The sequence below is a fragment of the Numenius arquata genome, chromosome 11, assembly GCF_964106895.1.
Source record: "Numenius arquata chromosome 11, bNumArq3.hap1.1, whole genome shotgun sequence".
In the NCBI taxonomy this organism is placed as follows: domain Eukaryota; kingdom Metazoa; phylum Chordata; class Aves; order Charadriiformes; family Scolopacidae; genus Numenius; species Numenius arquata.
Window position 1 is genome coordinate 37,922,171 of NC_133586.1, and position 17,035 is coordinate 37,939,205.

The 17,035-nt window shown below is 42.6% G+C and overlaps 1 protein-coding gene across 3 annotated transcripts in view; it reads right to left on the reverse strand.

The window, feature by feature from the left end:
* The window catches only part of GALNT10 (polypeptide N-acetylgalactosaminyltransferase 10), an 84,534-nt gene that overhangs the window by 5,937 nt on the left and 61,562 nt on the right, over positions 1-17,035 (reverse strand). For all 3 annotated transcript variants that reach the window (XM_074155860.1, XM_074155859.1, XM_074155858.1), the window contains 4 exons: positions 12,052-12,237; positions 10,211-10,394; positions 9,188-9,305; positions 524-631 (listed from right to left, as the gene is read on the reverse strand). In XM_074155860.1, the coding sequence (XP_074011961.1) occupies positions 524-631; positions 9,188-9,305; positions 10,211-10,394; positions 12,052-12,237 (596 nt within the window). The remainder of the gene's footprint in view (positions 1-523; positions 632-9,187; positions 9,306-10,210; positions 10,395-12,051; positions 12,238-17,035) is intronic.

A 17,035-nucleotide genomic window follows, 5' to 3' on the forward strand; every position in this document is an offset into this window, starting at 1 on the left:
CGATAGGCAAAAACTCTTTCCTCTTTGGGTTAGACTAGATTAAGAAATAAGATGGCACAGAAGGTTCCATTGTGGAAAATTACAGCTTGCCCATTCAGTGGTCTGTGATGCTTGAAGTTGAGAGGTCTTTCAATCACCAAAACACAATCACCGTGCTGAAGCCTTCTGCTCTTGGAGAAGAACAGCTATAAAATGACTGAAGTATTACACAAATAAAGCCGTATCTTGTTTTTATTGGTGATTCCATAGCCAGTGCCTGATTGCAAAGTCCCTTCCCAACACCAGGCAATGGCTGATGACTGGAGCACGGCAGCTGCCCGCACATGAGTCTGCAGCTCCCCTAGGCTATCTTCCCCTTGTGCTACGCATCCACCGCTGCAAAACTGCTCCATTTGACCACTGTACAAATACAATTTATGGACCACAAAGTCTACATTTGCCTCCCATTGTGGGGTGAGAGGAGACAACAGCATGGTGACATTGCAGTCAGACATCTGTTGTGGGGAATGCCACTACCACTTACTCTTGCCAGGCTGACTCCTGTTGGAACCTTGTACGGAACATATTTTCTGTAGATATGACCAACTCTAGAGCAAGGGATGTCCTCCATGCGACCCCCACACATCCATACCTGTGGAATAGCAGAGAAACAGATTCACTCTTGGTTACACAGAGAAAAATGAAGAAGAAAAAAAAGACTTTCAAGTAACGAAAAAACTTAACCCAGATTTTTTTACTTTGAAGTACACTCTCCCTGCCCTCCTTGCCTTAGTCTCAAATCCTATAACTACCCGCTTAGAGCCATGCAGCGAGCCTTGATTTAGTACAAGTGCTATCAAGCCCAATGGCTCAACAGTTCAATTTTGCATTACTTAGAGAAAAGAACAAAAAAAAAAAAAAATGCCAAGCCCCCAGAGAACAGCACATAGCACATTTCAAATCGATATACGTTCTTACAGCAATAGTAACCACAATAGTTAAACTGAACTGCCGTGTAAGACCTGGGCGCAGGTTGTGTAAGGTTGCTGTAAAAGGGAAGCCATCTCTGTAGTACAGGTCATGCGCTCAACAAAACACTCCAGGGAATTCATGAGCCTGTTCAAGTGCCAGAAATCAGAAGAAACTGCTACTTTTCCCCGTGGTTATCACTGCTCTCGTATGGTTTCATTGCTGATATGCACTCATTGCTTTTGCAGCTTTACAATTAAGTAGAAAACCCTGCCTGGTGAAAACATAATTAGCTTTAAAAAAAAGCCCTCGGGAAGTCACTGGAACACACTGCTAGTTGAAGAAGACTACCTTGACGCTTGGTTAACATTTATATTAGGTCCAGAAGTTTCTTTTCCCATCTGGGAAGATTTCGCTCTGTGCCAACATTCTGCAATAACTTTCTTTCATTGCGTATTTATAGCATGGATGTAATAATTTTTGTCCAAGTGAAACCAAAGGAGATGTTTTCTGAACCAGCCAATTTCAATCTACTTCATTAGGCTTAAGGAATATATTCATATGTGCTTTCCAGAGTTATCTAATCAATACTTAAAGAAAAAAGTATCCTTCAGCAATGCAAGACAAATGACTTTCTGAATTCTCGAAGCATGACACCGTCTTGCCCTTCATTTTGTCCCCAGATCTTACGCTAATGCCCCGAAGGCAGCAATATTTAAGAAGGTCTGCTGGTGCTGCAGGCTGGTGCAGTGTTCTTGATCTCCCCATTCACTGTGGCTAATTTGAGCCACCGCAGTTCACTGTACAATGAGCTTAGTCAACAGCTTCACACATAGCAGGCAATTCCATTAATATTCTACAGTGACAATATTAAATACTTAGCTCGGAAGAGAAATATTTGGCCAAGGCTGCTGCATAATTATTAGCTCTGACACTAAAGTCCTCTGAGTTTCAGCTCTGTCTACTGGCCCTAATAATTACAGTCATTTGCTGACTGCGTATAACTTAATGGAGGTTGGTTGCTCTCAGTTAGAGGAATGTTTTTTCACAGGCAACTTCTAAAGTTGAAGGTACTTAATTACATGTCATTATGGCGAGAGAGACAAGAAGAAAGTTGACAAACACTCTTTCTACAGAATTTCATTCCTTTTGTCCCTGCTGTGTCTTGAGAGGCTGGTACAAAAGAGATGAAGATGAAAAAAGAAACTAGCACTCAGCTTCTGTGAAGTTTCTAGTGGAATTAGAAATGCTTTTTATTCTGTAGCTGCTGTACTTTTTGCTGCAGAGGTCCACTGTGATTTCTGTGCTAGGAAATTAACGGGTAGACTGAGAAAAAACAAGAATTTGGGGATGTTTTGTGTTTCTATAAATGGTTTGTGTAATAATGTAGGAGCTGCAACAGATCTGGGAACTATAAAAACCTGCAGGAAGAGCTGAAGAAGGCTCAGTTGCACAGGTACCCACACTCAACAACCTGTATCCTTACCCTGTGCGCTGCACCTTGCATCATGAGAGCCCTATTGGTTCACAAGCTGCTGCATTTTAGTGCAACACAAGCCTGAATGAAAACACCAGCTTGTTCTCCTTGCTGCCTGCCCACAGGATGCCTCACTTACTCCTGATCTTTAAGGAAAGGCTTTCAGTCAGGCCACCGAAAATCCACATCTCCTGAAAACACGACTTCCTTAAGTAATGTGTGAGAAATAGACCCCTGCAGTCAATACGCAGCTAGAGAGGAGAGCGCTGTCCTTGCACTGCAGATCTCGTGTAGCAATAATAGAGACAGCACTTATCTAATGAGTGGCACAGTGGAGAAGCAGGGGGCTATGGGAAGGCAGACAGAGCTGATGATATGTTGGGCCAAGAGCTCCAAGCTGGTACAAGACTCCAGGCACAGAAGATGACATTACATGAACACATGTAATGATACAATAAGAAAAGCTACATAACCGAGTTACTGAACAAGTAAAATCTAAGTCAGTTTTACGTGCTTTTGTCTTAATCATGCTTTAAAATATTTACTCCCAAATGACACTGAAACTACTAGTGCTGCATGGAGGCAACAGAAAGCTTCCTAATTCCTACTAGCAGAGCTCAGTGACCCTTTCAAGGTACTTTGCCAACTCAGTACCTTTTTAACATTGCCTCATGCTGCAAGTGACAGTATGGCACTTGCAGTACAAATCTAATTTTAAAAGCATGCTTCCCATTCATTCATTGCTGCTTTGATTTATTTTATTAGTGAGCTTCTTTGTGTGGTGACAGAACTCATTACAACCTCCATAAAGACAATTACCAGTCCTTATCTATAAAACTGTTAGAAGGGGGAGAGGGAAAGAGCGTGACGTGCATTGGTAAAATACAGCTAACAAAAGCATGAGAAAGCTAGAGTTAAAGGTCAGGGAAATCGCATCCAAGGGTCTGTCAAGGAATAACGGCAAGTGAAGCAAACCCAAAATAGCTGCGTACTACCTGAGGGAAGGCTGTCACTCAGCGATAGTTGGTTGTTTTTAAACAAGCGTACAGTTCACAGCCACGACACACCAGAACTTACACTGCTAAAAATACAGCGCCTTCAAACAGCTGAAACCGCACTGTTCCGTGGGGCAGCACCTTGTGCCTTCCCATAGCACTGACCGTCACTTACTGTGTTCTCCTTAGGCCAGAGGAGCCAGTTTCTTCTTCCTGTTGCTTTACAGGAGGGCAAGATGGTGTCTCATCTCCCTGGCTGACATGACAATAAACATCAGAGCCTGAACTTGATGCACTTAATTTCAATCAGCCATTTACTAGAATGCCGTAAGAACAAGAATTAAAGCTGGTCAGGCAGGCAGTGCTTTATACAATGATCTAATCAGATCTCATTAGGAGAGAACAGGAAATTTCTCTTCCTCCTCAGGCACAATTTTACCAATCTACATTTTAAGCTAGGTCTCTAGCAGCTGACAGACCTGCTAGAATTAAGAGAAAACCTGGCTATGCTGAGGTCAATGGGCACACTGCAACAGATTTTTCTAAGGCCACAATCTCACTCTAATAATAAAACCACATACAAGGGAAGTAAAATAACACCACCGGTGATATTACTTCCATCTTCTCAGTGGCCTGGAGAGCTGTAACTCCATATTCATAAAGCGACTCAAGAGCCTTTGACTCACCTAGTGTGCTATGAAAGCACAAGATAATATGCTACCTATTCTCTACATGGGAACGTTATGCTGATCCAATTCCCCTTCTGCTATTGCAGGAAACAATGTCACATCAGACAGCTGAACCTTTCTCAACCACACAGGACAATACTGCAGTTGGTGTGTGAACACAAATTATCTGGGTGTACAAGGTTTATGATTTCCAAAGACTGCACCATGATGAGCCAATGCTTCCCAAGAGAGGGGAAAAAACACACAGCAAAGAGCCAAGCGTTGAAAAGAAAGCTGCTTCTGCAAGCCATGCCAGAAATAAAGACCATGGGATGGACCAGTGGAGAGAAGCTGGCTGGTTGTCTGAGCACACACTGAAAGGTGGGAAGAAAAGGACACAGTGCTTAAGTCAAGGGGGTTCTCTGAATAACAAGGTAGGTGAGAAGATTAAAGCAAGGGCAACTAATAATTCAGGAAAATCATAATCCTCTGTATTGTAAGCATCAGCTGCTGTTGCAGCTGGGACCTGCTGCTTTACAAAAGATTAAGGTAGCTCAAAAGGCATTGGGATCTCTGTGTTTGCACAGTGCCCTCTCTCACGCAACATACACCAGCACGGCCCCTCCTTACCATCTGGAACATTTCAAAATAATGATAGCACTTTCCAATATTCACATTTCAGAGAGTGGAGGGGTCCACTTCCCTGCTGCTGCGTGGTGGGAGGCTACTCTGGAGCCTGAACCAAGCACACAGAGTGAACAGAGAGAGGCCAAAAATTCAAGTCAATGGTCTGAAACCAATCTCTGCATCACCAGATAGGAAGGGAGAAAGAAGCCACCCTCTACTGCAGCTGAGAGACATAGAATTAAGCAGCATGTGCTGGCTTTAAAAAAAAAACACTCCAAAAAAAGCAGCAGAATGCCCGGCCTGTTTCAGTGTGGGCAAACGTGAGCTGCTGGAAAGTGGTGCGAGTATGTGCCTGGAATAAGCAGCAGAGGCTCACAATCAGCACTAACTTCAGCGACACAACTGGAAATGCTGTCAGAAGTGATCCCTTGGCAGCTGCCCCCAAACCACGCACCTGCCAGGCCAGTGGCAAAATGTGAATCACAAATGTGCTGCTGCCATGGGGCAAAGGAGATGTATGCATTAGATATGCCAACAGAAGCTACAGAGAACTTGGATTTGTTGGAAAACATGCAACATGTTTTATGCCATTGAAATCAGGAGAAGAAATCCCTGTTGATGCTTTGGGAAAAGGATTTGGAAAAATGCAGTGATCTACAACCACCAGACTAAGTGCGGCGGATGTTTCCTATTGCTGAAGCGAGGAGGGAAGACCCCTGAGTACTGCCCATCTCTTTTGCCTCCCCCTTAATTGTTCTTTTCAGGGCAACTGTCGATATGGCTTGTTTGCACCAAGCCCACTGAATTTTATGAAGGCTTTAACATCTCTAAATTTTCTAAAACTGAACCGATCTATCATGTCACAAGTGAAATTCCAGATTCTCATTCATTGCTCTTAAAGTACAATGTACAATTAAAGGATTGAGAGCAATCAAGGTCGAAGGTACAAAGTACATCTAAATTTATGCCTATACAAGTCAATTTTTCCTCTTCTGTTTCCCCATACCCAAAAAATCAGAGACAACGTATTTATGGAGGAGAAGTATGAAGCAGTTTAGTGAAGATAACATAAACCAAACAGAACAGAAGCCACAAAAATACTGGAAAAGAGGCAACGTGATCACAAATAAAACTGAGCATAGGTAAGTGCTGTACAAAGTCGCATTTGCAGAAAGGAATAGTTTAAATGCTCCATATATACCACGTTGAATTAAGTACATTAATCTCAAAGAAAATGAAGTGGTTATGTAGGCAGCAGAATGTAGGTATTGAGTATGCAGGAGCATTCAGAAAATCAGAGCTATTAAGCTGTGTTTAGAACAGGAAAGACACATTGTCACTTTGGGTAAAGTATTCAATTTTGTTCAAATCATCGCAGAGAGACACAAAAGACCAGGAAAAACTGTAAGAGAGGAGAGGTATGGAAGTGACTCCCAAAAAGCAAAAGAAAAGCCCCTCAATGCTGTCCACCGAACAGAGAAACCACGGCTGTAGAGCTAGGGGCAGCAGAAGGAAAGGTAACGAGCGCTGCACAGAAATAGCTGTGTGTGCTTGTTTATCCGTTCTCCAAAATACAGGAATGAACTCAAAGGTCAGCACCTGGTGATCCTCTGGGATGGAGGAGATCAGTTCTTACACCACGCGGATCTGCAGGGCAGTTTGCCTGGAGCATTCTGCGTGCAGCGTTCATGAGAAAACAAGATTCATTTGCACAAGCGTAACGCCTGCAACTAAAACTCAAGACTGCAATCTTCCTGTTGCATCTGATGACGACCTGAAATAGGAAGACCCCTGACCTGTAGCAGTGCTGGGTTACAGGCACTGAGCTACTCTGGATACACACAGGTCAAGAGAAGGCAGAAGACCGTGTTTTCTGCTTGAATATGGAATGGATAGATGGAGTCCTTCATTTCTAATTTAGAAATTTCTGGTTTAAGGGATTGAGAAGACCCAGGAAACTACAGGCCAGCAGTTAGAGTTAGAAAATTTGTTCCTAATTTAAAATTCACCTAATTTATTTTTGTGTTCCCCCCCCCAGCATGCTATGTTTTCTAGTGATGTTTGGTGTACACATTTTGTACAAGGAGCAAGGCTTCTATTAGCAGAGTTTGATCCACCCCTCCAGCTAAATGTTTTTTGAGGTGCTCAACACTGATAGTTCCTCTGCTGGCTTGCTTTCAGCCTGAAAGCTTCTTCTCAGAAGGAAGCTGAGCCAGCTGATGACAGAACTACATATGATCTCAAAACAGAAAGACAAGAGGCTCCTAAATAAACTTGTTTATTTCTAGTCTCTCAGCAACAGAGCTCTGGATTTTAAAATAAAGGCAAAAAAACCCGTAAAGCACAGTCCATACATGGCCAAAAAAGAATATGCTTAAGGAAAAAAATAATCTACTTCTGGTGGGGCCTAGGAAGGCCAGATCTGATGCAATGGATCAAAGACCAGCAGTACTAAAGAGTACCTGCACCCATAACTCCCAGGCACAGGAATGGATTCTTTGTTAAAGCCGGGCTGTAAATTTGGCACACTTACAATCTGAATTCCCATTAGATAATAAATAACGTGAAAGCAGGTACCCCACGCCTAAACCCAAAGCTTTAAATTATTTGACAGTGCCCCTTAACTACAAAATCTCAGTCTGCTTCTAAAGGTAAAAACGTGGGTCTAAGCTCGCCAGGAAATGTCATAGCTTCATAAATTCTATGAACAAACCTTCTATTCTTGCAATTCCAGCAGAATTATTAAATCTATCAGCCACAGATGAATGTATCAATTTATCTTAATTTCTGAAAATACACTGAGCCTCTTTCAGTCAAAACTTCATTTTTCTGTTGCACAATGAAAGAAAAAAGGGGGTCTTTGCAGAGATTAATTAAAGCAAATTTATCCCTCCATAAATTACCATCTCTGGACTGAAATAAAACACAGTGTGTTTCAGAGAGGATAAGCAAACAGATGAATGAAGTAGTCTTATTTCCTGCAGATCAAGCAGTGTGACTCTCTGCTGTGGCACTGGAGACAAAGGGCTTCCCCAGCCACTGTCATCACTCTTGGAAACCAGCATTTTCAAAAAGGGCCAAGGAAAAGAGGCTGAATACTGCCACTGCCCTCCCCTGCAGAGAATGACATTGTTACACAACTTCATTACATGCAACACAAAGAATAAATGGCTCTAACTGTAACGACATCTCCAAAGTGGGTGCCCCCCACCCTTCCCTTCCTGCTACCATTACAAAGGACAAGGGATGTCCGATGTGACTTCATTACTTAGGTTTTTTTCTGTAAGCAAACAATGGAAGAAAATATATTGTACCGAAAACAATGCCTTTTCTTGCCTTGTTTGCTGCACAGTAGTACATGGTAAGTATGTATGTATGGTTACACGGCTCGCTGAATCTAGCTTGATACGCCTCTTCATTGCATAGCGGCATCAAGAACTAGGAACCTGCTTTGTGAAGGATCAGCCGTGACTTGTTTGTTGGGGAGACACATGAGGAATTTTAGCTGCCAAAGCATCGCTACTATCTTCTAGCCTCGTGCTGAGGCCAATGAGCTTAGTTCAGTGGCAACCAGACACCTATGAGATTATTATATTCAACCTATGGAAGAGAAACCACACGGTGACTCAGTTTAACACAGAAATCTTAACTTGATTCGCTCCAGGCTATGGAAAGGATTTCCACCGCTGAAGAGAAGAACAGCCACCTCCCCTTCAGTGGTCTGGGACATTCCAGTGGGTTTCCAAGAATGGATTTCAGTGCCATAATCCAAGGCAACACAGGTAACAGTGGTCTTCGTGGGTCACAGTTACTTGTTGCTATTAATATGAATTTTGGTCAGCTGGCTAACTCATTTTAAAGGCCTCAACTGAAGAGCTTGGTCAATCAGTAAGTAACAGAACTGTCCCCAAGCCAGGCAGATAATGATCTGAAGTTATTGCCAGCCATAATGTGATTATTCCAATTGCTGAGGACTTTTTAGAGGGTAATTAAAAGTCTCCGTTCCTTGCAGCCAGGCGTCAGATGGATTGAGTATAGACAGAAAGTTACTTCCGTCTCTGGAAATTCAAGCTGAGGACTGAGGTACTCAACGGGGCAAACACTGAGACGCCTGAATCTTCCTTCCCTCAAGGAGGAGAGTATTTCACCTTCTCGCTGGGGTGAGCACTAAGCAGCCTAACGGTGAGAGTGAGCTCCACGCAAGCTGACTTACCCTTGCTGGGAAGAGCACATGCATCTGAAGCTGTGACCACAGAACCGGGGACACCCCAGCTAATCATGATCCAAAACTGACCCTCACAAATGACTGGTCACATCATCGCTGCTTCTTCTGTGTACTATCTTACTACTCCCAGCTCTTTCACCTTTAGTCACACGCAAAAGCAAGGACAAGATAGATCATTCACATTCTGCGCCTCAGAACAATTCTTACTTTTCAAAACAAAAGTAATTTCCAGAGAACATTAGCTCACCTTAAAGGATATTTCATACTGCTCTCCTCCCCATATCTCCAGACCTGCATCATACCCTCCCAGCTCCCAGAACCACTTTCTATCGACTGCAAACAGTCCTCCAGCCATTACAGGAGACCTTAAGGAAAAACCAGACTCCATATTACAAACACATTCAAAGATACAGATCTCTAGCTAAACATTTAAAAAACAAAGCAAGAGTTGAGAAATATTCTTTCCACCACCCAGTATTCCCAGTGCCTTTGCAGCCCTGTCAGAGCATCAAACAGCTGGTTTTGCACTATCTACTAATTTCCCACTTGCAAATGAGGAGGACCAGACTGGGCTCCCTTCAGAACCAGTCAATGCCTCTCCTCCAAACAGGCAAAAGAAGAGTTCACGTTAAATGACAGGACCCTTCCCAAAGGGATCCATATGCTGCACATGCGGTGCTCTTTGACTCAGTAGAATGATCAAGTCACTGAGCATGACCTCAAAAGGTGTTTTGTTGTTTTTTTTTTTTTTGTTTTTTTTTTAACACTGCAGAAGTATAAAGGACAGCAGAACTGTCTCAGTGTTGGCAAGCGCAGCAGCAGCAGAACATAACTTCATCACAGATTTACTTCTGCAATGCACTGCAATCATCAAAATTGCTGTAATTATTCTGCTAGGTTTTCTTCTCGCCACACCTGGGAATGACATAAGCTGCCATTGGTTTGTTGTTTTTGGCAGAGCATTAGGGATACTAAGCTATGTTTGAAAGATCTCAGTAATAAATGACCACATTAAATGTTACACATTACAGTTTCAAATGAAATGTTAACTTCTGCGGAAATTAAGGTGGCAAAAAATAGCAATGAAAAGAAGAACATTCACAGCTACCACACAATGCATTTCTTTTAAACCAACAAAGCAAACAGCTGCCAAAAAGCAAGTAGCTTAACACCAGCTTCTGACTTTTACTACACTGAGGTGTAAACCAACCCTGCAACAGGGTGTTATTTTATTAGCCAGCTCTTAGCACACTGCGTTTCAGTAACTTACTCAAAGGGATCACTGGGATCAAGTTTCTGTAACTCAGGAGGAATAGGGATCCTCTTGTAATACATCTCCCAGTCAAATGCACCTCGCATTGCGTCTCCAGCCTGAGTCTCATATCCAAAGTGGTCATGATCAATAACATCGATCATAGGGCAAACGATAGTCTTGCGGTTTCGGGCAATGCGATCTGAAGATTGGAGAAACATGTTAGAAAACCTTCACCAGTTGGTTCCTTTGACCATGAAATTACAGAAAAGAGCATCAAAATATGAAGTTGTCCAAGAACGACAACGATTTCTTCCAGTCCGTTCTCTTTTGGGTAAATGCTCCAATTTATATCAATTTATCTGGTATTTCTGCAATAATTGAGATATTCAAGCTAGAAATATTGAGATAAAACCACCAGGCACTCATGGGACAGTGACCATCACCCACAAGCAGCACTGAAAGACACAGCCACGCTACCACAGATACCTAAACCGGAGGCTGAAAACAGACAATCTTGTACTTCTCATTTTAACAAGTGACCGAGATGTGAACCCTTTCTGCACTGATTCAAAGCCAGAGCAATAACCCATTGTACCACCTACCTTTAATTGCTACGCCAGAATCTGGCAGGAAGCGATTCAGACTAATGGCATAACTACTCTCAGCAGGCTCAAGAAATGCAAGTGTACCTCCTCCCCTCAACCTTTTTTCTCCAACCAAATAATACAAGACAGGATTAATTCCTGCATAAACATCTGGAACTTCTTAAATACTTTATTACTGAGACAGTCTCTTGTTGGAAGTTAACTTTCAGAGCAGAGCGACAAATGATGTTTCAGCGTCCAATGCATGTCAAACAGAAATCCTTTCTATGCTTTAAAATTAAAGCATACTCTACGTGTTCTCATTTAAATGGCATTTGAGCTAATTCTGTCCTCCCTCCCTGGGGCTCACGAAGCTGCAAATGTTTTACACTATCACCGGATAGAAATTGTAGTGAAAGCAACAGCAGTACCATCCAACAGGCCTGCTGACAAATCTGACTAGTTTTTCTGAAACCTCCACTTGACTACTGTTGCCACTGTTTGCTTGATGTAGTCACACCTCAGAGAGAGCTTTGACAGGTCACTTGCAATAGGGTTGGAAAGCAGCTTGGTAGTGGCCGGAGGCACGCAGGTACCAGAAACAGAAGGCACTGTCCTTTCAATTAGTCATCCTTGAGAAGAACTGACATTGTAAAACTGACGCCTCCTTAAAGATGACAAACTGTCTCAGAAAGGACCGCACATGTTCTACAAACACATACCAGCAGCTGTCATTCACAAGAAGTATTTTCCCCAGGCTTGCAGACTATGAAGTTAAATGTAGTTACGTATGACAAAAAAAACCCTAAAAGCTACTTAAAACCTGGATGCAAAGATCTTTTTTGTATTGTAAAGCCAATCCTCTCTGCAAGCTGCTGAATGGCCATGCGATAGTTTACTCATCTAGCAAGCTGTAAATTATTTAAGATTTCATTTAGTGGGGAAACAGAAGAATATGATCTCTGCTCTTTAATTAAGCAAAGTCTACAATAGAGTTATTGTACAGTGCAGGCCTCTACAACAGAAAAAAAAAAATCTTGTATTAAAGGCTACAAGTTGCCAACAATTCACCTAAATCTTGTAGTTGGTTGGATTTTTTTGTTTGGGGGTTTTTGTTTGTTTGTGCTCTCTTTTAAGACATTTCATCTTCCTTTTGGCCACTTACAGGATTAGGGGAAAGCAGAAGCGGGAAATAAAACAAATTCAACACCAGCATCTCCTGCCAGCTCTTCAGCAGTTCAGTCTTCACCCACGTCCAGCACCACACCTTACCTAGCAGAGGAGGCAGCCAGTTCACGTTGGCCTCGCAGTGGGAATCCAAGAAGGTGATGACATCCCCTATGGCCACTGAGGCCCCCAGCATTCGAGTTCTTATCAGCCCTTCTCTCTTTTTGGTTCGGAGGATTCTTACATTTGGGAACTGGGCCATATAATCTTCCAGGCGTTTCTTCAGGTGTTCTGTATGAAAACAAGAAAGTTAAACACTGTAACAACTAATTTCTTTAAAATGTGGTTCCTGTCTGTGGAAGTAGGTCCTGAGCAGTTAACAAATGCAGCAACAGGAAAAAGGAAGTAAGAATAATTTCATTTAAATGCAATGTTTAAATGTAACTTCTTAGCCAAGATATCTGAGAACATCCCAAAACCTTAGGAGTAATTTAAAAAAAAAAAAAAAAAAAAAAAAAAAGAGGAACTAGGAGGAGATGGAAAGAGTGCAGGATGAGAAAGAAAACAGCAGAGGCAGGTGAAAAGGAATAAAAAACCAGCCGGCAGACCTCTGGCAGAACTTTAGCCGAGCATACTGCAGGGATTTTCAGACACTTTTGCAGAAAACCAGGACAATTTACTTTCAGAAGTAAACCATACCCAGTGCATTTAAGTTGTGTTTGGTTTCTTCAAAACACAAAGCGTGACCAGCCGTGGCAAGTTATGTGACTCACACATAAATAAAAAACAGCAAAAAGCCTAGTGAAACATCCTCCAAGCTGACAAGGCAAGGCACAGCCACTATGTGCATTTGGATGGCTACATAAAATGCTTATCAGACAAGAAATTTGCATTCAAATATGAAAATATTTAAGCTACTGAATATGGACTGGAGCCACATCTGCATTAGCACAGACATTTGTGGTCACTACGATTAACAAGAATTCAAACAGGAAAGCTGCAGAGAAAGATTACTGAGTGATCACAACAACAGATAGCTTGTTTATGTCCTGAAATAAAAAGCTTGGTCTGCATAAAGAGTGAGGGGCACACAGCTGTCTTTACATCAGAGTGAAGCACCAAAGAAAAACCTAAAAATAGGCTAAGAGCCGACGCTGGCCTAATCACTAATGGGTTGATCTTTAGGCATCTGAAGTTTTGAGTTGCTTGACAGCAAACCCCATTCACAGCGTGCCAGGGACTGTTCATTAATGCACCATACTATCCGCTGCCATCAGCAACCGGCCAAGGAAACGAGCCTCGCTAGGCGAAAGCTAGTTTGTCAAACCTAAGCAATTAACTAAGCTTAAAATCTCACACACCAAAACTTAAATAGATGCAAGTATTCAAATACAAATAACCTCGCAGGTTTATCTGCCTTGGCTATAGGGAATGCATCCGCTCCGTCCTCTATAGCAGAGTCCTCCTCGGCTGCCAAAGCCCGCATGAAAGGCAGGGGCTGAAAAGGCAGACGGTGTGAAAGCGCCCCTGAACAGGGCACCAGGGAAGCTGGGTATTGGAATAGCTCTCTAAAAAGAGCAAAGGGGCAAATAAACTTAACTAAGTTATGAGCTCTCCCCCGTGGTGCTGACCCAGCAATTGTGCTCCAGGGTTTCAGCTACTGGAGGAAAAAAATGGGCAAAATCCCTATGACTAACACACGTTCTGCACCTTCTCTTTGAAGCAGCCATCACCTGCCTTCCTTCAAAGATCACCCAAATCAACTTCTTTGCTTTTGAGGTATTCCCAGCAAGCTCTTTGCCCTTTTCAAAGCTTTGTTTAACGCTCCCCAGGACTTTTTGCTCACAAATGCATTTTTGTGTTTTGCCTGACAAGTCTAATTGTCCCACAATATCTACATAGGTTTCCCTGCTCAATAGAGCCCTCAGTACTCCTTGCTGCCTAGCATGCTTTTCCCTCATCCTTTTTAAGTCTCTTCTGAATAGATCCTCTCAAGAATCCAAAAATTTTGTCCACTCAATTATAGATTTTTCAAATAAGAGCCTTCCATGGAGACTAGATATATTATTAGTGCAGCTGCCTTCCTCCTGAGGCACTGGGTAGACTTAAAAAGCCAAGGAAAAAAAGAAAAAAAGAAGAAAAAAGAAAAAAAAGAAAACCCACCAGCACTGTTTAACATCACAGCTCATCTCTTACCATTGTTAGTTTATCACAAAAGATTAGTTCATTAGAGAACAGAACAAACAATCCTCACTTCAAGCATAAATCAGTCAAGCACAAGCCAGGAGGTACACCTTAGTTAATCTACCCAAGACAAGATAAACGTAGAGAGTGGCTGTCGGTGCTCATTTAACAAAGGAGGTAACCATCACAGAGAAGCTCTGGGTCCAAATTCCCTAACAGTAGCCACAGACACTGTAGCACTGGCAAGATCAGACCCCACAATATGTATGTTATCTAGACCAGACATACAAAGCACTGGAAAGTCTTAAAACATTCAAGGAATTTCATTTTAGAATAATGGAAAATCTATATGGACTTTCTGCAACTCTTTGTTTTGATAGAAACAAGAAAATGAGACTGTGAAAGATCCCACGGGTTTGTCTTCCATCTGTGTGCTGGTCATTTTACGTTTTGGCATCATGTACCTTTCTGAACGGCCCTGGTTTGTTGTGCAATTTCATCTAAGGAATCTTCTTATGTCTCTGATGGCTGGGAGAAGCACGGGAAAGCTACAGGTACTCCATCAGCACCCGTGTGTTCTCACCGATGCAGGGGACACACGGACCAAGGGGGATGACGCTCAGACAAGCTGTTCCCAACTGCTGCAGAAAAATCCATGCTTGATCGTTGCATTTTATAAGGTTAAGACTTATGTATCATGAAGTGCGAAATGAGCAGACATTATTGTATCTACTTTGCTTGAAAGTCTGTGATCCTTTCGTAAGGGAATCTCGCAAGCAACGTACAAAACATGGTGAAACGTACCTTTCAAAGATGAATTTTTCTTATTTCCTTATCCCTGCGCTACTCCTGCCCCTCAGCCTGGCCTCCACACACGCAGACAGAAAAATATTTATTTCACTCTATTACAAATGTTGTCATAATTAAGTCAATTTTTGCTTTTAAAAGAAAATGTCAAAAAAACAAACAAGTGGCATTAACTGCTACAAAATTTTACGAGGCTTTAAAAAATATATTACGGAATCTTGTCACACTAAGTAATTTTTATTACAAGGGCAATTTTCTTTAATGAAAGTTGTTAGGTGAACTGGATGGATTCCAATGGCTGTGCCTACTCCGGGCAAAGTAATACAGCCCAAACATATAAATGAGAGTAAGATTATCTGCAGATTAAAAACTAGGCTGGTAGCTTGCTAACAGACTTTGCAATAAACTTGATATACAGCATATACATTAACGGTACCAGTCAAGAACTACTGCTTGCTTTATTTTGAGCTGTAAATAAAACTGTGTGAAGATAGCGGAGAAGCTTCAACAGCAGGTCTGCTTAACGTAAGGAGTCCCAAAGCTTTCCAAAATAAGGCTTTTTTTTCCCCTTAAGTCAAATTCCCATGGTGGTCTTACTGCAATTCTTCCTTCTGGCCTCACCATCCAAGCAGAGCTGCTCTCGGATGCCATTAGCCTGGTGACCACTTGTAGCATGGCAAGGACTTTCCAAGTTAGGAATTTCTTATGTCCAACTGAGTTTTCATTGCAGCCACTGCACGGCTGCCAATGGAACGGGCACCCGAGAAACATTCCAACTTCAAACTAAATACATGCAGAAGCTGGAGGAGGCCGAGGGAGTACAAGGATTATCTTTTTTACACCTTAAAGAGGCAAATGTATGAGAAACAAGGCAACTTAGACGTGGATCTGCAGCACCAGAACAGCTTAAATGGCACTGCAGTTGCAGGGTCCGTGGGACTCAACTGTTCAAGTCAAAGCAGAAGTCGCCCCAATATATGCCCTCACAGCAAACCACACAGCCTGTCTCCACTCAGCAGTGGCTGGATCCTCCCCATGTCTTTCACATCCTGTTGGCTCAGCCGCATTTTCACTGAGGCTTGTGCAAAATCACCAACTGGTCAGAGCCAGATTAATTCAAAATTGGCTACAAATCGAAGTCATTTTCCCCATAGAAGTCAGTGGAAGAGATCCAGCAATTCTCAACTTTCTAACATGTTTTTAAATAAGGCCTTGCCTGTATGCTTCAACTTCAACAGCTATTCCCCTTGAGAGCTGCTCTGCAGTACAGAGGGACCTTACTCCATTGAGCTCACACAGCTCCGTTTTGCAGCCAGCAGCAGGCTGCTGTAGTCACACAGTTTGCAGACGAAGCCTGGCCTGGTTTGGGTTCTTTTGCCTCCCCCAAATCACCCACCAAGACCTGAAGCACCTGCCTAGAGGTAATCGCATACGGGGTGGTTGACCTTCCCCATAGACGCCTACAAAATCCACTAATACATGCAACTCCCTCACCAGGCAAACTGGATGCTACTTCCCAGAAGGTTGGGCGAGTTAAAGAAAAGTAGTAGCATCAGACCTGCCGAGAACTTAAGTTTGTTTTTAAGCAGGAAATTGTGCTTAAAAAGATGTCAAGCTGATGACTCAGGTCATTCTCTCCCGAGATGCAAAGATGAGTGTTGTTCTGAGGAAGTTACTGGGCTCTTCTAGAGAAGACTCACGGTCTGGTGGCGCTTTGGGACTCTCCAGAGCTCAGATGATTAAGATGACCTCCACCTCTGACTGCAGTGAATCGTGGGCAGCTGCAATGAAGAGGTGCTCAACACGCATTTGCCTTCTGTACTTTGAAGGATTCAAGTTGAACATTTTGAAGAATGTGGCCACTGCTCAGGCTTTTGAGCTGTCAGGGTCATTAACTGATTCCAGGGCTGAAAAGACAATAGATTTTTTTGGTCCCATCCCATCAAACCTTTATTTTCACAGTTGTTTGAACTCAAAGGAGCTGCAAGCAAACTCTTTACTTTCACTCAGGCAAACTGTCCTCTGCAGAAGAGGATAGGGTAAGGCTTTTAAGACTCAACACAGTTTGTTTGGCAATAACATGGTCTTTTTATATATG